At 39.4% G+C, this 24229-nt stretch overlaps 1 protein-coding gene across 2 annotated transcripts in view; it reads left to right on the top strand.

The window, feature by feature from the left end:
- Positions 1-24229, top strand: part of C1H1orf21 (chromosome 1 C1orf21 homolog) — a 232330-nt gene that overhangs the window by 100079 nt on the left and 108022 nt on the right. For both annotated transcript variants that reach the window (XM_004028042.5, XM_063710134.1), the window contains exon 3: positions 20550-20644. In XM_004028042.5, coding sequence (XP_004028091.1) covers positions 20550-20644 — 95 coding nt within the window. The remainder of the gene's footprint in view (positions 1-20549; positions 20645-24229) is intronic.

Raw genomic sequence — 24229 nt, 5'->3', positions numbered from 1 at the left:
AGAGGACTGGAGCTGCAGGCAAGGCCTGCTTGGGGATGAGGGAAGTTCTCAAAATGTGCCTCAGTGACAAGAGAGGAAGTCAAAGGTTTCTTTACCTATTGCACTTCCCCTTGGAGTTATTTTCTCCTGAGTGACACTACAGAATTCAGACATTCAAAACAATGGCTTCTTCCTGGACTCCTGGCTAGTGTGACTGAAGGGACCTGCCTTGCTATGAGCACCTCTCCAGGCAGCCCCTACCTGGCCCCTGGGCCTCATTAGGCCCTGGCTGTCCTCCGTAGAGACTAGTACAGCTCCTGCCTTGTGCACTTGGAACTTTACATGTGACTGGTTATTTTGCCCCTGAACCGTTACAACTTGGATTTGTGCTTTACGGTGTACGAGGCTTTTTCAAACGTAATTATTATCATGATTATCCCTACTTGATAGAAGGGGAAACTGAAGTTAAGAACTACCCCAGTTCACTTAAGAAGTGGGACGGTGGCTGCAATGGCAGATGCTGACTCGACTAAGGGAGATTCCTCCTTGGGAATAACGCATTGATATTAAGTCCAAACCAACCTTTGCTCAGAAGTCTTTGAGAAGTCATTGTTAACTGGCCACTTGAGGTCAGACTCAGTTTTTAAATGAGGATGTCTGGAGATTCTAATATGGTCATTAGGGCTATTTTCCGTGGAACTGAAATACAATGTTATAGTAAGCACACAGACTGAAAATCTGGCAGATTGTTTTCAGATCCTGGCTCGGCTACTCACTAACATGTAGTCTTGGCAAATTTTTGAGGCTCTTTTTGCCTGGGTTTTCCCATCTGTGTAGTGTGGGGAATAAAACTAGTACTTGCCTGCCTTCATAGGGCTGTTGTGAGACTAAAATGTATTAATATTTGTAAATCTTAGCATAGTACTTGGCACAGGATAAGCACTGAGTTAGTATGCTCATCATCATATTAGCAGCCTGAAGTTGCGCAGACCTCTGACCTATGCAGTTTGCATTTCTGAAAATGGTTGCTTGGTTTCCTCTGATTATGCTGGAGGAGAATGTGTCATCAGTTTATTTGTAGATGTATAATTCTCTAAACTTAAAAGATGATCAATTATCCATGTAATACTTATCTCTTTTAGATTTTAAGATGTGTGTGTTCTTATGGTTTGTTCTTTCTCTGGTTTGACCTAGACCAGTTTCTGTACTGTGTAAGATGTATACGTGAATATTTGTCTTTTAAATGAAAAGACCAAAGGACATGCATGATTCAGGAATGATGAATATAATATTGTGCCTCATTTCTTTCAAAGTGTAGTTTAAAAGAAATCCCACCATAGAGGTTAACAAATACATTTTTCGCTTATCAACCATAAATCTATACATGAGTGTGTGTGTCTTGTTTATCATGCAGAGTGAGATGTTGGTAGAAGCAAGGAGTAAAGCACCATGAGAGGGCTAGAGGCAGCAGACACAGATGATGCCCCAGCGATTGTAATGGGATAAACGCATCCATAAGCAGCTGAAATAAAAAGATATACCAATTAATTGGGTACCATTTCAATTCACATTTTATTCTTTGAAGATATTCTGTTATTTGTGATTATAATATTAAAAATGAAATCCCCCAATTTATCTCTTCATATTAGAATTTTTCAGATTCATCTAAAAATTTAACTGTCAAATAAGAAACTGTAGGCTGGGCACAGTGGCTCACGCCTATAATCCCAGCACTTTGGGAGGCCGAGGCGAGCAGGTTGCCTGAGCTCAGGAGTTCGCAACCAGCCTGGGCAACACGGTGAAATCCTGTCTCTACTAAAATACAAAAAATTAGCCAGATGTGGCAGCATGCGCCTGTAGTCCCAGCTACTTGGGAGGCTGAGGCGGGAGAATTGCTTGAACCCAGGAGGCGGAGGTTGCAGTGAGCCAAGATCACGCCACTGCACTCCAGCCTGGATGACAGAGCGAGACTCTGTCTCAAGAAAAAGAAAAGAAAAGAAACTGTAAAAGTACTACAAAAAATACAAGTGAGTATTTTTATAATCTTAGGTTGCAAAATGTCTTTCTCATAATGCTACAAAACCCAATACCAAAAGAAAAAGTTTGTGATAAACTGTGATTATATAAAATCTAAAATTTTGCATAGCAAAAAATAAACTACCATAAACTAAGTCAAAAGACAAATGTCAAACTGAGAATAATATTTGCAATACAACTGAAGTTAATATGACTAATAGAAAAAGACCCTTCAAAATCTGTAAGGAAAGAACTAACATACCAATTGAAAAATGGACAAAGTTCATGGCCAGGCAATTCAAAAGAGAAAAAATATAAAGGGACAAAAAAGTACAGAAAGATATTCTACTTCTCAGTAATAAAATAAAGCAAAAAAACAAACCGGCAAAAAAACCCAAAGCAAAACAAAACATTTTTTACCCTTCAGATTGGGCAGGAACAGGTGGCATCTGTCTCATGCTATAATGGAGAATGTCAACGCAGAACAATTTTTCTGGGGCACAAAATAGTAACATGTATCAAAAATGTAAATGAGCATGCCCTTTGCCCCAGGAGACCCAGTGCTAGGAATTTATCTTAGGAACGTAATTGGACAAGTGTGCAAACCTGTGTGTTCAAGGGTCTTTCTCACTGATGAAACATGCATGGAATAGAGCCATTAGAGATCAAGGTATTCTATATTTATTGATATGGCAAAAGGTTTGTGACAGATTATTAAGTGAAAGGAGTAAAGGGATTTTATGCAGCATATCTTGTTTGTAAATTTTACTTGTTTAAAATATATGTAAAATTCTGTGTGAGTGCATAAAAGAAGTGTTCGAAAGGCCATTCACCAAAACTTTTACTATGGCAGTCTCTTTATTGTGAAGTTTCAGGTGATTCTTAATTGCTTCTTTGTATTTTTCTGTGTGTCTTGAATCTTTTATGATTAACATTTATCATTCACGACAACTGTTTATTTTGATAAATATAATTCAAATGTTTCCATCTCCAGAAGGCCTTTAGTTGTGTTTTCAGGGCAATGGTGAAATCTATCCCAGAGGAGAAAGCACTATCACTGGAAATAGCCCCAGGGCAACAGGGATCTGACTGATAGAAATGTTAGCCCAGGCATACAAATGGAGTCTGATGACTGGCACTTGTTGGTTTCATTTAAAACCTAGCATTTCACTTCATCCTAAGAAGCACTGGTTGACCACCTTGCATGAATTAGGTGCTGTGCTAGGCATGGAGGCTGTAAAGACGGGTTGAACCTGGTCCCTGCCTTCAAGGAACTGGTAAAGATGCAACAGATGGACATCTTGACAGAAAATGTCAGTACCATAGGGTGATAAGGCAAAAGGTCTCTTTTTCCAAGGAGTGGGGGAAGACTTGTAAAGAGGATGATTAAAGCCTCAGCTGAGTCTTAAAATATGAATACCAGCCAAAGGAACTAAGTGACACAGAGCAGGAGGTTTAGGCTGAGAGTCAGTGAGAACAAAGGCTTAGAGGTACACCACACATACAATATAGCAGGGGAGACTGGGAAGCTTTAACCAACCGGTGGAGACATAACTTTAGAGAATCTCACATTAACGGCAGGAGTCTTAAATATTTGAAAATTTTACTCTGGATTTTTTTTCAAGACACTTAAAAGCTCACATAGACAATGTAAGAATCATGTTAGGGATTGGAAGTTAGGTGAAGATTTAGAAAACAGAAAATTTGTTGCTAATTCCTTAAGCTGTCTAAGTGTTCAGCCTCACCTCAGGTTAGATTATTATGAACCCTGAGTAATAATGCCAGAACATGGCCTTATGTAGATGAGAGCGTTTACCAGGAAAGGTTAGTAATGATTATCTCTGGGTGGTGCTGATTACTAGTTAGTTTTTGTACTTCTTTTATATTTTCCAAATATTCTACATCCCTTTTTCTAAAGAAGTTTTGTAAAAAAAAAAAAAAAAAAAAAAAAAAAAAAGCATTTTATAACTTTGTAGGTGGTGACATTGAGAAAGAACTTGTGGAGCAAGGTATAGTGGCTAATCATACTAATTTGGGAACCAAACTGATAGGTTCCTCATTTGTAAAATTGGAACCTACCTCATAAGATGCTATGAATTAATAAGTAATAAAACACTTAAAATAATGCCTGGCACACAAAAAGTGCTGTATAAATGATCAGTGAACTTTATTTAGAAAGTTCTCTGGATTATTCTCTCATAAACAGCACATTTTCATCTTTATGACAGTAAAGTTTAGCATAGTGCTTTTTTTAATACAAAGAATAAAAACTTCATTCAGAAAAAGCAAAATTTTTTCCTTAAATTTCATTTACCTGCAGATATCATTAGTGTGTGTAGTTCTTTCCTTTTTTTTTTTTTTTTTTTTTTTTTTGAAACAGGTTCTCTCTCACTCTGGTTGCCCAGGCTGGAGTGCAATGGCACGATCCCAGCTCATTGCAGCCTCAACCTCCCAAGCTCAGGTGATTCTCCCACCTCAGCCTCCTAAATAGCTGGGACTACAGGTGCAAGCCCCCATGCCCAGCTAATTTTTTGTATTTTTAGTAGAAACAGATTTTCACCATATTGCCCAGGCTGTTCTCGAACTCCTGAGCTCAAGCAATCTGCCCACCTTGGCCTCCCAAAGTGCTGGGATTACACGCATGAGCCACTGTGCCCGGCCCTTTTCCTTTGTTTTTAGCAGTAACCGTTATGGTTACTTATAGCAAAGTTCTGGGCCACAGGCTATGAATCATCAATGACAGTGACCTTCGGGGCTTTGCTAGCTCACATGACACTGGTTAAGTGGTTTGGTTTCATTTTGCCTGTTTTCAGCTCTGCACCCAAGAGGTTGCTTAAGCTATGAGAACAAAAGTAAAGATAGGAAATAACTATGATATAATTCCATATCTCAAGTTTATTTTTAGCTAATGGGCTTTGTCTTGCTCTTCATTCTGAGGCATAAAGTCTCTTAGGAAGAGAAGGAATCAGAAGCATGATGTAGAGTTTGACAAATGACTAATTTGAAACGGAGCCATCTTCATTCTTTGTAACTTTAATCTCAATTTCTCAGTTTTTCTCAAATTTTCTACTGTAAGCAAACCTTCACAGAAATAACTCCTCTTAGAGATCACAGTGAGGTATGTGCTGTGTAAGGTTTTATTAGAACAAGCACACAAACAAAAACAAGTGGCTGTAAAGCCCAGTGAGCCCAGTTTATAGAGAAGCCATTGACTTGCCTGCAGAACCTGGTTACATTTGGATTCTGCCACAGAGTAACCGTGCTACAGGGTGACCTCTGTGGGCTCTGGTTTCTGTGTCTTGGGAGTGAGTGGGTGGAACTGTGTGATTGCTATGGGAGTGTTGAGTGCTAATGTTCAAAGGTTCTATTTACCTGCTCCCCACACTATGGACAATTCACTCAACTGTGTGGTGTCAGTTTCTTTCCTGCAGTGGAGCCATTGGCAAGATTGTATATGATTATTGCTTTGTTGATTGCTCTCAGAAAAAAATGGTGGTGGTGGTAGTGTTCAGCTATTAAAAGCTTTATGGTCCAGAGTTGACCAAATTGTTAATTGCATTGTGATATTTACTTTTTCAATGAAAAATTAGAAAGAAGTATCACCAATATATTCTGTAGCTTCAGAACATTACCATGAGCCTGAAGGTGAGAAGGCTTGAAGTGTGTGGAGTTGTATCTCTGCTTCCACCTTGGCTGGCTGGTTTGTAAATTTATCTTTCATCCAGTGATGCTTGAATTGGTGGTGTGCAGCTGCTGCTAGTCAGTGAAGGATTCCATTTGTTGGCTTTCTGTTTAAAGGTTTGTGGTAGAAGTCAGGGTAGGGTAGATTGGTCCTGTTATTTGAAAGGGATAACGAAATGTCTAATAGAAGACAGTTATAAACAAAATCTAGGCCAAAAGGAGAACATTTAATTTCCCAGGTTGCTGATTTTCTCAAGAGCTACTGTACTATGATCTGATCACTCAGAGTGTGGTTTTGTTTATTAACTTATATAGCTGTACTCTGTTGGTCCAGCCAGACTATAATAGGGCAAGAAGAAGTAAAAATTTACAGAAAGTCAGATTCTAAAGGATTATATTTCTGTGGCTATAATATTAAGTATATATAAAATTCTCTAAAATGTAACTCACAACACATGTTTAAACTATGAATAAAAATGGTCTTTGACAGGTTTTTAAAGGTTACATAATTAAAGTTTCTTGGATGGAACAGCCATAGCTGGGGAAGATTCCTGCTGGAGAGGACACAGGCCGTGAGGAATACAATGTTTATAGTCAGCTTTCTTCATAGTAATAATCTGTGCTGGAAGCTATAATATAAATGGACATTTACATTTTATCTAAAAATAATTTTAAAAGTTTATGTACATGGCTATAAGCATTGAAGGTAAAAGAGTAAGGGTGAAGTGAAAAATCATGATGTTAAATAGCACATCTTTGAAGCTAATTAATTCCTTCAAATTGCAAAACAGTCACACGAGTACAAATCTTTATTTAGACTACGTTTGATTTTCATTTGAAAACCACATTCAAGACAAGCTAAATTACATTTAAATTCCCTTCCAGCTATAGATATGCATGCCTCACTGTATAAATGTCACTGTTGATTTTGATCTATAACCAAAGAAGAAATTGTCAAATTATGTATGAAATAGGATTTTATTTTTAATGTGGCACCAAGTATTTTTGCATTTATTGTGTCAGCTGTTTAACACAATATTTTTTCATTAATCTTTTAGTCTTCATTGCCTTCTGTCACTCAAGAGATGTCTTTTTATCTGAAAGTGTTTGTAAGATCTTGAGTTTGGAGTGCAGTTTTCCTCCTTTGTTTCTTGCCTTGTTTCCCATGATGCAATTGTTAAATGGCCAGCATGTTAAAATGAAAGACAATGTGCTTTTAACTCTGATGGAACTCTGAAAATTAAAGTTATTCATTCAAGAACTATTGGTTGAGCAAATACTATAAACTGGATTTTACTAAGAGATATAACATGTAATATGATAATGATTGCCCTCATTTGGCTCACATTCTAGCAGGTAATAAAGGTAATAAAAAGAGAGACAAACATGTACTGTCAGGGAAAAGTGTCATGAGAATACAAAAGGGGATGGAGAGTTGACAGGATGGCTGTTTCAGAGTCATCTGTCAGAGAAGGTCTATCTGAGGAACTGACCTTTGAGCAAACCATGAGAATACCTGGGAACAGAATGTTTCAGGCAGAGAAACAACAAAGCCAAATTTCTGAGAGGGAGCTGGCTAGTGGATTCCAGGAAGAAGCCTGATGCCCTTGTGCCAGCAGGGTGATGGGTGACAAACTCACAGAGGCAGTCCAGGGCCAGACTGTACTGCTCTGTACACTGGCTTCTGTTCTAAATGTAATAGAAGTCAGGAGAGGGTTTTGAGTGCAGGGGAGTGATGAGGTCTGACTGCTACGTAGGGAATAGACTATAGGAAGAGAGTGAGGCAGTTGACCAGTTAGAGTCTTGCTCAGTAGTCCTAGCAAGAGATGTTGGTGGTCTGGATTAGGGAGATATGAATGGAGATAATGAGATATGGGCGGGCTTGGGATATTGGGGAATGATTAAATATGAACTTCATTAGAGCATATCGTATCTGTGGTTTTCTCTGTTAAGGGCAGCAGTGGGAGGTGGAATTTTGTACCAATACAAGCTCCTCTTTAGTGGTGGCTTGCAGGAGACAGAGTTTTTATGTTTTAGAGCAATGACCATGGTCTGAGGCTTAGCAACATGGAATGAAAAATGAAATTTGAAAATTGTGAAAGCAAAGATTTTTAAGATGGGGCTGTAAGGATTAATAGGGTCAAAATTCTACATTAATGTTTTTTGCTTTTGCTTTTTTTTTTTTTTTTTACCTTCTTGAGGCAAATTTGTGTGATGCTAGCTGGGATAAAAAGAACATCATTAACAGTTACATTCCTACTTCAGTTTCCAGGGCTCAGCTGTACCCAGGCACAGGGCATGGCCCAGGTGAGGAGAAGTGCTGCAGCTCTAGAACCTCCTGGGACTGCAGTTCATCTGCTCAGCATGTCATCATTACACAGTGACGTCTCATTTCATTCAACCTGAGAGTGAAGGGGTTTCAGACATGGCTTGCTTGTTCATTTTTAGCAAGTTTCTTAAGGGCCAGGGTGCCCGAAGAGGCAAGTTTCTACTCTCGCCTCCCTTCCTGTAACAGCCACCTCCCTTTCACCTGGCTCTTCCCTTCCCCCCGCAACATAGACTCTCATCCCTACACTCTTTTGTTCCTCATGGAACTCTGAGCTCCAGTTTCTGATCTCCATGAGCTGCTCTGAGCTTTGATCCCTGTTCCCATCCTCTTCACTTGTACCCACCATCCCAGTTCAGTTTATCTTTCTTTTTATGTCTTCCCAGAATAGGAGCAGTGCTCTATGAGAAGAGAGAACAAATACGCAAATGAAGCATAGATCTCTGTGGAGGTCAAACCAAGCCCCCAGATAATTTCCCATTCTGAATCTCCTTTCTGCTTTGCATTGTTACCTTTTAAAGAAAAAATTAACGTCAATATACGTATTCATCTTCCCTCCCTCCCCCCGCTACCAGCATCACCATCAAATAGCATCAATATTCTCTGTAAAAGACACTGTTTTTATTTATTACAGGATATGGTGGGCCAGGTGTGGTGGCTCATGCGTGTAATTCCAGCACTTTGGGAGGCCAAGGCGGGTGGATCATGAGGTCAGGAGTTCAAGACCAGCCTGGCCAAGATGGTGAAACCCCATCTCTACTAAAAATACAAAAATTAGCCTGGCATGGTGGCAGGTGATGTAATCTCAGCTACTCGGGAGACTGAGGCAGAGAATTGCTTGAACCCGGGAGGCAGAGGTTGCAGTGAGCCAAGATCGTGCCACTGCACTCCAGCCTGGGTGACAGAGTGAGACTCCGTCTCAAAAAAAAAAAAAAAGATATGGTGAGTATGTAAGCTTTCTGTTAGGTACACTCACTTTTTTGTAGAAAGTTGGTTTTTGGAGGGTTTCTTTGCTTCTGCAGATTGTATGGTGAAGAGAAGTTGGCAGAAGGTGAATCCTGGAAGATGAGATGTTAAAGGAGGTGCCCACTGGAAGGGGTGGGAAAGGGGGCAGGTAACAGGTTATTTGCATGGGGTTTGGTAAGCCAAGGCCAGGTCTACCCATAGAGCATCCTGAAGGAGACACAAACAGATAATTTCTGGGCTCTCCTCAGTTAAAAGGAGACTGAAGTCTTAGTACAGGAAGGAGTTCAAGGCCTAAAACCCAGACTTTACGGTGGGTAATGTGGCTTGCTCTGTAGGGAACAGTTGCCTCAAGTGGTGATATCAGCTGTTTCTGGAAACTGACATAGTGAGAGTATAAAAGACAGTAAACCTGCAATTCTTGCCCTACTGCTTTGGCAAATATTTCATTGTTTATGTGCTGCCAAGATCCCCAGATTTCAGGCACACCTCTGTCAGATCCAGTGGGAGCGGTGGAGAGTCACATTCACCCACTGGCTTGATCAGGTGAAAAGATCTCTTTGCACCTTGTATGTGCTGCTTCAGTTGCAAACCAAATAAGAGGAATATTGGACCATGTCCAGGTCATGCATTATACTTGAAAATTATTGAATTCTGGAATTTTACCTAACTCAGGCCTTCAAACACAAGCAGCATCTCAGAAGAGCAGCTCTCCGCTTGAAAGAAGACAGTAGAGAAGATGTGCTAAGGTGCTGTGGCTGTTCTGCACCCTGTATGAGCTATCTGCCCCAGTTTACGTTTGGCTTGTTTATACAGAATTATGTAGGCCTTTCATACTTTGCTATAGGTTAAAAATGTCTAACTTAAAAATCATTAAAAGTTCTAGAAATTACTGCAGTTCTTTTTTTCTATTGCACATCTTTTTTGAGAAAGCAGAGTATAACATTACCTTTAAGAACATTCAAGGTGTCTTACTCTACGTTTAAATAGGTTACAAATAGATGGAGGGTGAGGGTCCATGAGGACCACCTCTGCATCAGCTCTATGTCCTCAGGCTCTCAGTACAGAGCCTACCTTGCTTTGGTTGATTTTAATTTAATCGAACCGCTCTGAAACCTTCATGAATGAATCCTCATACCCTCTCCTCAAAAGATAAATATTCAGAACAGCTACCATCTTTTACAAACAAACTGAGCAGAATGTGTTGCCAAAATAGGCTTGTTCAAGCTTCCCAGGTTGTGGAAGTTAATGTGTTCATATTTACTGTGCTGCCCACCATTAAGCTATCATGGAGCATGCGTTTTCCCCACTCACCCAGACATTATTCCTAAAGAGCTATTCTTTGTTGTTGTCAGAACACACTTTAGTCTCTGAGGGGAAAATAAGTTGGTGATTCGTATCAACTGGAAATGATCTTTTGTTTTATGTGAATGAAGCTCTTGTGAGAAAAGGTACAGACGGTCAGAAGGAAAGAAGGAGAGGGATTGCCTGCTGCCTCCCCACCTGCACACACGAGAGTGGGTGCTCCCACCAGCTTTCAGGGGGCTTTCTTCACGAATATGAGCACTGATTTTGGGAGATCTGCAGTGGAAAGTCAAGTCATGAATATTTTTTATAAAGAGAGAAATGATGTAATTTTATCACAGAAGATATTTCAGATGTATTTTTCCATTTTAAAAATTCATTGGCAGTGCTCATACAAGAGAATTACTTGAGCTGAAAATGACTCTGTCCAGTTTCCTCCTATTTCGTTAATGATTTTGCAGCCACTGAATTCTTTCTAAAAGTTGTATAACCCAGGTAAAGTCAGGCCTCCTGGAAGCCAGCTTCAGCCCAGAGACATGTGAAAAGAAGCACCAAATATCACTGAAAACCAATTTAAATTTATACTGAATAATCTCATTCATAAACCACAGCACAACATTCTGAAGCCTGCCCCTCCAAGAATCTATAGCTCTCTGCCACTCTGATGACTTTTCATCTGTCTCTCTTCTACCTCAAAAATCTCTCATCTCTCTCATCTTCTGCAAAACTTTCCCTCCTGCTCAGCCTACTCTGGGCTTTCAGTGCCTCACTGTATCTATTCTATGCCGCTCATTAGCTTTGCTCTTTCCGATGTCAATCCAGACCGCCACAATTCTCCCACTAACCTCCTCACCCCTTCCCCAATCTGCATCACAAAAGTGCACTAGCCCATCTGGCCAAAGGCAGCTCTCCTCCACCAGGTGGCTTGGGGGTGGGGGCCTGAGATGCTCAAAGGCTAATGCTTTATTCTGTGATGGTTGTTATCTGAGAATTTTTCATTCACCGAAATTCACTTAAGACCGAATCCAATTAAATGAATTAAGTCAGATGCGCATAAAGATCATTAAGATATATTTCTTCCTTAAGACATGCATCCATGCGTGTATGTCTATGCGTTCTCTCTCTCTCTCTCTCTCACCTTTGGCCAAATTGTTAAATGTTCAGAAGGCAGTCACACAAATGAAGAAGAGTTTTTGGAATGATCATATAATTTCCTAATCTTAACAGCCATCCTGTAAATCCATAACCGTCAGTCTCGATGGCAGTGAAGAAGTAACTACAGATGAGTCAGCAGACATTTATTCCTAGCCGTGGAAAAACAACTCATGTTTTAGGTCCTCCTGATGATGGTGGAGTTTCATTGATTTCATATACAAAGGAGGGCATGTGAGATACTATATTAGTATCTTTTCATATTTGCTGTTATTGCAATATAGTTTACCCTGAAAAAGAACATTACTGTTTGTGGAAATGATGCATTTTGTGAAGTGCTGTAGTCCTGCAGGTTTTGTAATGGATATCAGTATACAAAGAGAACTTTTCATTTTATCAGAAATTTACTTCACTACCCATTTGTGGGAAACACTAATAAGAGCATGGGCTCTGAATCAGACCACTGGGTTCAAGGCCTGGCCCAGTCCCACCACTCTGTAGATGTACAGCTAGATAACTGTGCCTTAGTTCCTTTTCTTTATGATGGAGACATTAATGGTTCCACTTCATAAAGCTGTTGTCAGCATTAAATGGGTTATATGTGAAACTTTCAGAACTAGATCCAGAACATTGAAAGGGCTCTGTAAATGGTAGCTCTCATTTATCCTCCTCCTCCTCCTCTTCTGCCTCCTCCCCTTCCTCCTCCTCCTCTTCCCCTTTCTGCTCCTGTTCACTTTAGTGAAGGAAGAGATCCTTGATTTTATTGCTTGGCCTTAACGCTAAGAATATATGTCTAAGTTCTAGCAGAATATCAGCAGGCCTTAAAATGAAGTTACTTTAAGACAAGTTGTAAAGACATTGCATTAATTACCATATATTGGAGAAAAACTTCAGTTTTCTCCTTTTAGATGCAGTGGTGGTCAAATCATCATTTTAACGCAAGATTTCACAGCATTTCCTTTGGATATCACATGAATTCCTAACTTAAGTAGCACAGGGCTGGTATTCTCCCACTGATAAAGGCCCCAGAGAGGTGACAAGAGAGGATATGGTAGTTTTTCTGATGTTATCCATGAAGGCTAGATGTACTTCTAACTTTTGCTCATCTCTCTGTGATTTACAAAGGATTATGATTTGGAAATGTGTCCACATTCTTTCTGATATACTTTATTCCTACATCATCTCCTGAAAAAATTACTTCTTGTGCTTTGTGGTAGGAAAAAAAAAAACTGACTTGGTAGTTAAGAGCCTGTCTCTAGACTCAGACCAACCAGGATTTGACCCCAGCACCACCCTGTGACTAACCAACCAAGGACAAATCTCTCTGCAACTGTAAAAGAGAGTCATGATACTGGCCTCGTAGGGTAGACACGAGGATTAAGTCAAAGCAGGGGAGAGGATAGCTGACTAGGACAGCCTTTTATCCTGAGTGGTGACCAAGGATAACAGGAATCCTGCTAGGAATAGTTGAGAGGATTTAGCTGACCTGCGACTTCAAGAGTCCCAGCAGTTCTTCAGTGGGTGGAAAATGAGCAGTAGGAGAGTCAGAGAAGGGCTCTTGAGAAATTAGATAAATGTCTCTCAGAACAACCATGCGTGTCTTCCCTTCCTGGAAGTGGCTCCGAATCCTTGGCCACTCATTCTGTTCCTTGATTAGGAATGATTACTGTACAGCACAGGTGTTAAGCCCCCTCCTGCTATAGAGAGCCTTGGTTTGCAGTGCACCTTCCTAAAAGAGTCCAGGCTGGATTTGGATCTGGTTGTGTCTTTTGTCGGAGCTTGTCAGAAGATGAATGTTCCAGGGCCCTTAATGACTGGATAATAGTTCCTTGGTCACTGAATAATGAACCCCAGATGAATGAAGGAAATGTGTTGTCTGGCCTCGGGAATGATGAAATGATTCAGGAATGGGGCCTGCAGGTCCTGGACCTCTTAATTATTAAAGGTGCTGTCGTGACAGAAGCTTTATCATTTTGACCCTTCTTATAGAACCTCTGAACCCTAAGGTCACCCTTTCCTCCTTGCAGCTGAGGGCGCCTTTCATCTTGTGCTCTCAAAAACATGGGCAAGACCCTAGGATTGCTAAGAGACTATATCATCCTGTGCATATGCATCTCAGCTCATTCAGTTCACCCAGAGAGGTCTATACTCAATCTCCACAGCACACAGCTGGGAAGTCACAAAGCCAGGTGCAGAAGAGAAAGGCCTTTTGAAGCCAGTGCTGTGTTCATTGTAATTCACTGGTGTGCTGTTTCAGTGACAGTTAAAGGAGAAGGAGCTGGGATCATGATTCAGTGGCATTCTCTTTTTCCCCTAGGATAAGCCATGACTGCTCCTCATTCTGAGGACAGTGATGCCTCCTGGTCTTCAGGTGAAGGCATGTCTGTTGGAGGAGGCAGGAAACAAGGCCCTGGGATATGTTGCATCTTAAGCCTCATACCCCCAGCCCCCCAGCAGCTGACTCTTCTTCCCTCTTGAGACTTGCTGTGGCTTCTCTGGCTCCTTCCTAGTCTTCCCCATGTGTTCTTCCTCACCTGCCTCAACAGACTGGTCCATCTCAGGATGTATTAATCAATTCCACCTTTGCCTTTTTTCAGAGAGAGGCAGAAAGCCCTGGATTAAGCTGGTTAGGAGTCTCCCCAGAGGAGATGCTTGAGGACAGGCCAGAGGAAAGAGGCTTAGCCTATTAATGGCAGCTTCAGTGCCTGGACACTGGCCGGGGAGGCCATATCACCTTCAGAATGGAGCCTGACTCCTTAGTAAGACTTGTATAAGGTCTTCGGTTCCTGTAGCCCTATCAGCCTTTTCTCGTTACACCTGTCTTACCTCCTGGAATTCTGCATGTCTGCCATGTTGCATGACTTGCTGTTCCCCCCATTTGCTGTGCTCCCTTTGGCTTTGGAATTCACTGATCCCTTGCCCGAAAGCTCCTACCCACACATAGGAGCTGTGTTCCTCAGGACTCCACTGAGATATATCACATCCTCCAAGACTCCGCTTAACCTTGGTTAGGGGTCTCTTCTTTCTATTCTTATAACCACCACCCCCACATGTGCTTTTCATGGCCATAAAAACTGTACGCACTACTTTCTTATTTTCTTACATCCTCTCCTACTTGCCATTAACTCCTTTAGAACAGGGACTGACTGCTTCCTTTCCTAGACATAATCCCAGGGCTGAGTGTTGTCTCTGGCACATAGTAGGTGCTTTATAAATATTGTTGAAGTAAAGAAGAAACACAGAAAGGATAGCAGGGGATAGTGCCCAGCACTTGACTCAAGGACAGAAAGCAGATAGTTTCTTCCATCTTTATGTCTGGACTAAAATCAAGAGGTATTTTTGCTCAGATCTTTTTGGGCCAGAAATGTGCCCATAAAATGGTGTGATTTGTGGGAGTTCATTGAAGTCAATAAGAAAAACACCACACCTCTAATAAGAAAAAAAGGGCAAAGGATATGAAGAGACACTTCACAAATAAAGAAATACAAATAAATGATCAACACATAGGAAAAGTATCCAGTGTCACTAGTAAATTTTAAAACATTAAACAAAAATAAAAATTAGATACCATTTTCATCTTTCAATTTATTACATATTTTACAAAATGATAATACCCTTTATTAGTGAGGCTGCACTGAGAGGAGTCTTACACCACTGTGTTAGTTCATTTGTGCTGCTGTAACAAAATACCGCAGACTGGGTAATTTGCAAACAACGGAAATTTATTTCTCACAGTTCTAGAGGCTGGGATGTCCAAGACCAAGGTGCCTGCATTTTGTATCTGATGAGAGTCTGTTTGTGCCTTCACATGGCAGAAGGTGGAAGGCAAGCAGGCTAAATTCATGCCTGCAAGGCCTTTTACAAGGGGCTGTAATCCCATTCATGAGTGTGGAGCCCTCATGACTTCATCACCTTCCAGAGGCCCCACCTCTCAATACCACCGTCATGGGAATTAAATTCAACATGAATTTTGGAGGGAACGTCAACATTCAAACCATAGCAACCACCAAGGCAATAATAAGCACCACCACAGGGCTTTTCATTTCTGTTTTTTTTCGTTTGCTTGTTTATCTATGATTTAAATGTAAATAAGCATTAGGTTTCAGTAGTGAATAAGGATACAAAAGGCATATGAGAATTGCTGTCTTAGTGACATTAACATTTTTGGATTATGAGGTATCATAAGGGATATTTACAAATATGTACAGTCTTTATACTTCCCCTCGTAGAGATGCAGTGGTCAGACACCTTTCATGTTTAGTCTCTGCAAACTTAAAGACATAATTTTCCTGCTTGTTACTTTTAACAAATCATATTTTTAGATTATTAGAACTTAACGTGGCCGGGCATGATGGCTTACACCTGTAATTCCAACACTTTGGGAGTCTGAAGTGGGAGGATTGCTTGGGTCCAGGAGTTTAAGACCAGCCTGGCCAACATGGTGAAACCCTGCCTCTACAAAAAATACAAAAATTAGGCAGGCATGATGGTGTGCACCTGTGGTCCCAGCTACTCAGGATGCTGAGGTGGGAGGATCACTTGAGCCTGGGAGATGGAAGTTGCAGTGAGCCGTGATCATGCCATTGCACTCCAGCCTGGGTGACAGGGTAAGACACTGTCTCAAAAAAAAAAAAAAAAAAAAAAAAAAAAGATGTATCAAGCAATCTTATTTTGAAATGTTTGCTTCTATTAGGTTAATTTGAAGCAAACTCTGGAAGGAACTGAGAATATTTTATACTAAGTGTACCAAAGCTTCTTGTTAGGAAGTTTATAACTACCCTAAAAGTTGCTTAATAATGACTATTACATTGGAACTGACTAAATCACTTTCTACTAGTGAGGACAGTAGTTATCGTTCAGGGACTTCCTGACTCAGGGAATTGATAGTGGTATATGAGGTTCTTTAGCTGAGTCTTTGTGTGTAAGTTTACTCCAAATTTAGAGTCAGCCCTAGTTATCTGTGGTCAGTCAAGTAGAAGATGGGTTCTCAGAGCATTAGTCTTCCCCTCAAGACAGCTGGTTTTCCTTGGGCGCTCTCTGCTGTCCTCCGTCCCCTCTCCTCTACATCCCTGCATCGCTTAGTACAGAGCCCAGCACATAGGTACTCAGACTGTACTGAGTGTACACCTTCCAGATGAGGACAGTGTAGAAGTAAACCATAGTTAGCTATGCTGAAGTGATTGACACCTTCACTCTTCTCTGCTCTTTAATTCCTCTCCAACAAACTTGTGTTCAACCCAATAAAGATGTTAGGTTCTGACCTATTGCTAGCTACAAAACTAGAACTCGTGGGTCAGACCCCATTCCTTCCAAGCTTTGCAGATAGAAGATCTGCCACGAGGTTACCTTTGTATTTAATAGAACTGACTTTTAAATGAATCAACTAGAGAAATGGTTGCTGGAATGAGTTTGGCATGTCAGGATTATTAAAAAGTTAAAAATTTTCATAGATGTACATGTTCAAGGGAGAAGCAGGAAAAACGGCAGAAACAGACTGTACCCACTACTGTTTGAGATCAGAAGGGATCTTACAGTTTTCTAAAATGATGAAAATTTGAATCTACTCTGACACCTTCTCACCTAGTCTTCTTTTGATCAATGCCACTGAACAATCCCAGCCCCACTTGGATGTAATCTGAGGAATAAAATGCTAAAAATATCACCCAGGCGTTGCTTTTACTCCAGATCTATTTTGACTAGCACAGCCTGCAACTGTTTACATGCAGAGAACAGGAGTCAGCCTACTGTTCCCGACGTGCATTTTAATAAGCCACCTGACAAGATCAACAGGAAGAAAAGAAAAATTGTGAACAGGTGCAAGGGAGCTGGGGGGAGCCGAAGGAAGACAGGTCCTGTGTCTCCCTGCTCTTCCTCGAGTTGGCACGTTTTTCTGCTGCCAGGACCCTCTGGCTGTAACGGTGGCTGTCTCCATTTCCTCCAGTGTGGGCTCTGATAAAGGGAACCTAAAGTCTCAAATTAATCCCCCATGTCTTCAACAAAAGGAAAACTGGATTTTGGTAGTGATTGTTTTACTGTTGTAACCCAAAATGCTTCATTCATTCGCTCAGAGGCTGGTTGGTGAGGTAGGACGTTCCTGATGGCTGCGTTGCCTTGGGAATGTGTGGTGGTGCATTTGCTGATGAGATGTCTGTTTCCAGATGGATATCTTCCTTCCCAGCACCAGCCTTTGAGAATGTGACAGACCATTTTTAAATATTTGCTTTGTACAAATTGTGGCCTATTGAAGGATCTTGCCCAGCTTTTTTTGTTTTATACCATGATGGATTTTGTGCGGTGTGTTGTGTAAGTAATAATGATAGGTCTGGCTTTGTAGTCGTGGCTGTTTGTTTTCTCTTCCTTTGTATCCAATCTTATTGTGTTCCTCTTAACACCACGTTGGCTAGCCAGCCAGGGTTGTTAATGACATGTTAAAGCCTATCTTCTGTCTAAATTGGTGGGGATTCTGTCTTGATTTTAAGAATGGCCTGTGTTTAGAATCATGCTGCTTTGAAAGTCATGTAGCCAGTAGCTTTTCCATTTCATTGGAAAAACATATTGGAAAAGTAGTAATAGTTTGTCCACTACCTTCAATTTAGTTGTGTTCCCTGGAGGGATAAGAAAATGAAGACTGAATGTCACTGGGCTGTTCAGAGTATGTCTGCACTAGTCTGTGGCTTGGCAGACGGGACAGGACAGTGGGCAAGTGCAAGGGCATCTCCTCCCTAGGAGAAACCTTCACCACACAGTGGGCAAGGGGCCATCTGGGTCTTTCAGAAGGTTCTGCTTAGGTCCAAAAATGTTACCCTCTTCCCCATCCTACAGACAAAATCATAGAATCCACTTGTGATGCATAAAGAAATATATATATATATACACACACACATATATATGTAGACATGTATATATTCACATATATATATTTATATCAGTGTTCTGTGTATTTAAATAATTAGAAACTCACCATTAGCAATTAAGTTCACAATTTAGTTCAGTTAAAGGTTATTAATAGTAAGCCAGGCATGATGGCTCACGCCTGTAATCTCAGCACTTTGGGAGGCCGAGGCAGATGGATCACCTGAGGTCAGGAGTTCGAGACCACCCTGGCCAACATGGTAAAACCCGTCTCTACTAAAAATACAAAAAATTAGCCAGGCATGGTAGCAGGCACCTGTAATCCCAGCTAGTTAGGAGGCTGAGGCAGGAGAATTGCTTGAACCCGGGAGGCGGAGGTTGCAGTGAGCCGAGATCACACCATCGCACTCCAGCCTGGGCAGTAGAATGAAACTCTGTCTAAAAAAAAAAAAAAAAAAAAAAAAAATTATTAATAGTAATTATCTCAGTCTGCCAGGATTTATAAATATTAATTATTAATGTCCCAAACTGAAGTTAGGGAGGCCCATTTTTACCTTTTTTTTTAACTTTTATTTTTATCTCTGTGTAATTGTGTTGGGGGCAAATTTGTCAGTGTCTTCTCTTTTTTAATTAGCAATTGTTTTTCCAAATTCTCAGTAAATAATCCTTCATCAAATTTGTCAGTATTATTAATTTACATTCATTTTTGTCTCTTCGAAATACCAAGTTGGTATGTAGAATTCTTTTGTATTGTAATTGTGGATCCGAATCTGTTGATTAACTTGTTAATATATTTAGGACCTGGTATTCCTAAAGGGCTCATTACTGAACCTCACACTAGTCTTTCTAATATCTTTACAAAAAAATAGAATCAATAATAACTCTAAATTGTCAGGTGGAAAAAACAGTTGGCTTGGCTTAGTGAACATGAAGTCTTTATTCAGATACATGCAAATGTATTACATTCTTAAGAATGATAATTTTGAGAAACATTTGAACAGCATAATTACTTGCAGAAATATTACTGTAACGAATATCTTTGGGAGTTGTGTGTTAAGGGGTGATATGATGAGGAAACCTGAATCTATATTAGAAAGTGGTGTTATAGATACTAAGATAAGAAATTAAATAAGAATATAGTCTTTTTACCCATTTAATCATAGTTAATAAGAAAATATATTGCAACTTTCTGAACTGAAATATAAACCCTCTTAGTGATGGACAGCTGTCTTTCAGGTGGTTCCTATAGTGAGACATTACTTCATGCTATATGCCAGACAATCGTTAGTTTGTTGGTTGATGATATTTTCTAATTTCACAATTTCTGTGATGTTTCCCACAAATTGGGTTAAGAGTGATTCAGAGTCACACCTATTTTTGACTTTAGTGCGCTCAAATCATTTCCTGTTGACAGGAATCTGATGGAAATGTCATCATAGTGATCACTCTTCTGGAGAACTGAAGCTGCAAGTTTTCCTGAGTTTGTTCTATGGTGTATATTGATACTGGGATCTGTGTTCTCTGTCTGGCTGTTGCGGAGGCTAGGTCCCATCCACATCCCACTATACTCTCCAGCCTTGACTGATGTACCTACCATTTCATCTGTTAGGTATAATAGCTCTTCATGCATATGACTTTACAGAGAGATTGAATTAAATTGTATATATACATATATATGAAATAAATATATATATGAAATATATATATTAATGTGAAATAATTGCAGACTGCTAAAATTTAATATAGGGATCACAGAAAGAAAAGTCTCAATTCTTCAGTTGTTTCTATTTATCAATATAACTCTTTAGTCTTACTCTGTTTTTTCAAAAGAGAAATTAAAGAATGAATATATCACTGAAAATTGTTGGCACAGGCATTTTGGACTAATACTCTCTTGGAGAAAAACAAGAATATTCTCTTGAATCTTATCAGACAATTCTGTGATATGTCCTAGTGTAACATACATTTCAAAAAGTCTTTAGAGATGGAGTATCCTGTTTCCTCTGCAGCATTTGCTCTCTGTGGAAGGACCAGGCAATGACACTTTGATTAGAAGCATTCGTGATGCTGAGCTTTTTCTAGTAGACAGAGGAGAGGGGCTCATAAAAAGATCTAAGATGCCTGGTTAAGCTTCTTCCAGATTGTTCCAAATGAACCACATATGAAGGCCACAGGCGAAGGGTCTAGCAAATTACACTATTGGGATTTTCTGACTGAGACTTTTCTACTATTGGGAAAAAAATTATAAAATGTGTTTTCTTTTTTTGGCTCTTAGATGAGTATAGGATCAAACCAGTGGAAGAGGTCAAATACATGAAAAATGGGGCAGAAGAAGAGCAGAAAATAGCAGCCAGGAACCAAGAAAACTTGGTAAGAATTGATTTTCTCACTTAACAATGAATTTTGGTGACACTATTGTAATAAAATCTGCACTGCATGTTTTAACTGCAACTTACACACTGGCACAAGATTTCTTGAAAATGCTGCAGCTATTTATAGCTTGCCTGGAAGCTGCACCATTACTCCTGTATCCTGTTTGTCTCTGAATAAGCCCTTCTTTAATCTTGATGGGGAATGCTCCAGGGAAAATATAGCAAAATTATTAGTGTTTTAAAATAGCTAAATTTAAGGGAAAAATAATGAAGTAGGATTGAGGTTTGTGAGGGGAGGATTGTTTTAGTTTTGTTTTTTTCTACCTCTTTTAACTCATATCCAAATCAGGATGAATGGTTGTTTCATTATTCTAGACATGTAATGTTGACAAAGTTGCTTTTCAAAGGAATCAAAGGTCATTTTCAAAGGAAAAGCAACTTACTTCAAGATAAGTCTTTCTCCAGAGAGTCAGTACTTCACATTCACAATATTAAGGGTATTGTGGGTTTTGAGTTTATGTGAGAATTGTGAAGATCTGAAACAGGAAGTTAGGAATCCCTTTTTCGAGTAGGAATCAGTATACACATTCTATCTTAACATCCCATATCTATAAAAACATTTAGCTAATTATAATATAGATGATTTCTTAAAAGCAGTTACAAATTGTTAAGAATATGTATTTACTCAGTTGTATTGGAGCAAAATTGTTTTTGTTGTTTATATTTTATTTTTTGATTCCCTATATTTGCTTTTTTCATAACTGAGTTAAAAAGGTATTTTTAAGAAGCTCGCAATGTCATATAATACTTTCACTTGACTTAAACTCGTTTTTTTACAATGTGCTTTGTTTTTGTTTTAATGACTTCTGCTACAGCAGAGGAATTTGGCAGAATATTAAGCAGTGCACAGGAGTATTTAGGGCTGTTATTTTCCATTACACATTTGTGAATATTGGAGGCTGATTCTTTTCCCTAATTCTTTTCTGAATATATGATCTATGACTTGAAATACTGAAGTATCAACAAGTGAATATTTTAGATCATTTTCAAGGAATGAAAATATACTCTAGATAATGAAGTTTTGCTTCATAAATGGGATTTGGATTTTAAAGTATCACTTAAGACACAGAGATTCATCATATCTAGAGTGATAATGTATTTTAACATTAACACTTAAATCCAGGAAAGTAGCTATGACTAAATACTAAAAGTTAATATTACCATACTGCCTACATGGTGTTTATTTTGTTTTGAATGGATAAATCGAAGACCTGAGTATTGAAATATCAGTAGTCATTTTTGTACTTTATTTTACTAAACAACAGAGTTTGTCCTTGCTTGATATAGTTTCAGCTTGAGTTATCAATCTCATCCTTAATAATAATATTTACTGTAGAGGCTAGAGAGCTACATGTGAGTAGTCTGGCAGTGGTTTCTCCTTAAATCTACTAATGTGTGTCTCTGCTTCACATGCTTATGTCTCTAGAACCAAAGAAGCAACACCTTGTATAGTTTGTGAGTTTTTTCTCAGTGTGCTTTCATCATCATATTTAGGACCAGTATAACTTTTTTCCTTCTCTCGCAGTTTTGCAATCTGTCAACTACTTGGTACTTGGTGTATTCTTTTTCAGCATTGTGGTCAGAATCAGACTGAATAGGGATTTGAAAAGAGAAAAATGTTTGGTCATTCTGATTTATTTGTGGATTATCTGTGACAAGCCTCGCCCCTTTGCTCTGCCAGCCAGACAGAGTCCAGGATCCCAATACACTTCAAGTGTGTAAAGGTTTGCATGGGGAATGGGGAGTAAATAGCTATCTTTGATCTGAAATTTCTAGACTGTTTTCCAAAATTAAGTGACTGTTCAGTTATTTGGTAATTTGTTGTCTTTGTTACCTACTCCATCCTTTGGGGAACATAATCAAGTATCGACCATACACATCATTTGAAAAAATACCAATAGCCTCCTAAACTTGAAGCTTAACATTGGAAGGTGGATAAAATAGATTTAACAATTCTTTTTTTAAATAAAAAACACTCTTTAAAATAAGTATCGAGAAGTTCTTGATACTTATTTTAAGAATGATACTAAGATGTAGGTTACAGTGTTTTTTAAAAGTTTATTTAAACTCAAACTGTTGCATTGAAGGGGCTCAGCAAACACAACCAAGGAAGTATGGCATGATGGTGAGGACTTAGGGTTCCAGTCTCAGCTCTGCCACTTGCTTACTGTGGGATCAAGTTCTTTATTTCTCTAAATCTCCCACCCATCACGTGAGGAAAAAACAGCGCCTCATAGTCCTGTTGTGAGTACTGCATGAGATGATAGTCGTAAGACTGAGTTCAGTGCTTAGCACATGATAAGCACCACCTGTAAGAGTTAGGCATCATCATACAAAACAAAAGGAAAGAATAAAGAGTGTTAAAATCAGGTTTCTTTCTTTTTTGCTTTATGTTAATTGGTGAGAGGTTTCTAAATGAATACTTATTATGTATTCATTTAGTACCTATTATGTACAAAACACTCACTAAGTTTTGAGAGACACAGAGTACTTGAAGTCACAGTCCTCAAGGAGCTTACAGTATATTTTCGCTCAGTTCAACAAATATTTGATTGCCTCTTGCAAAGAGAGTGCCTTTGCACTAGACTGCAGAGAAACAGATAAATAAGGAAACCACTGATCCTCAGGGTGCTTGTATTGCAGTGGACAAGGTAAGTATGAAATGACTATGAGTAAAACAAGGTGAGATTGAACTTTGAGAAAGAAATACAAAGAGCTGCAGCTATTCAAAGGAGGCAGAGAACTCGTCTACTGGGGCATCAGGACCTAATTCATGAAAAAGCTGACATTTACGATGGGCCTCAAAGTATGGAATTGGGGACAAGTGCCCAAGCAGAAGTAACAGGTGGAAAACATAAGATATATTTAATAAAAAGCACATAGTCCTTTTGGTTGGGGAATGGCAGAGAAGAGGAGTAGGTGTCAGTAGGGAAGCAGTGGGAGATTAGAATCAAAACCTAGATGGGCTAATGTATAGAGCCTTAATGTCCAGCCAAGAGGCCTAAAATTAATGCAGTGGATTAAATGGAGGCTTTGAGTGGTCATAAACCGGGGATTGGTAGAATGGGATTACAATTCAGGCATGTTTATGTGGCAACAGCTGGTGTAATATGGATTTGGTTGGGGAACCAAAATGGGAGACCAGTCACAATAATTTTTTCAAGAGGTAGTAAGTCTGAACCAAGGTGTTGGCAGGGAGAGTAGAAAAGATTTGGGTAAGGTTGCAGAAGTAGAAGCACAAGATTTGACAACTCATTAGATATTAAAGAAGACCAATGAATCAGGAGATGGTAATGCCAAGATTTAGACCCGCTGGAACGATGATGAGTTGGTGGTGGTGAGAGTAAGTAGTAAGCGTAATGATATGGTGAAATCAGTAGGAAGATTGTGTTTGAGGAAAATATAAGGTATCCGTCCATTCATTCATTATTTATTCCTATTAATCTTTAAAAAGCTCAAAGTATAGTACACAAAAGAAAAAGTTAAACCATGGATCATACAACAATGTAATAAGTGCAGTAAC

The sequence above is a fragment of the Gorilla gorilla genome, chromosome 1, assembly GCF_029281585.2.
Source record: "Gorilla gorilla gorilla isolate KB3781 chromosome 1, NHGRI_mGorGor1-v2.1_pri, whole genome shotgun sequence".
Lineage (NCBI taxonomy): Eukaryota > Metazoa > Chordata > Mammalia > Primates > Hominidae > Gorilla > Gorilla gorilla.
This window is presented reverse-complemented; position numbering and strand designations above follow the sequence as displayed.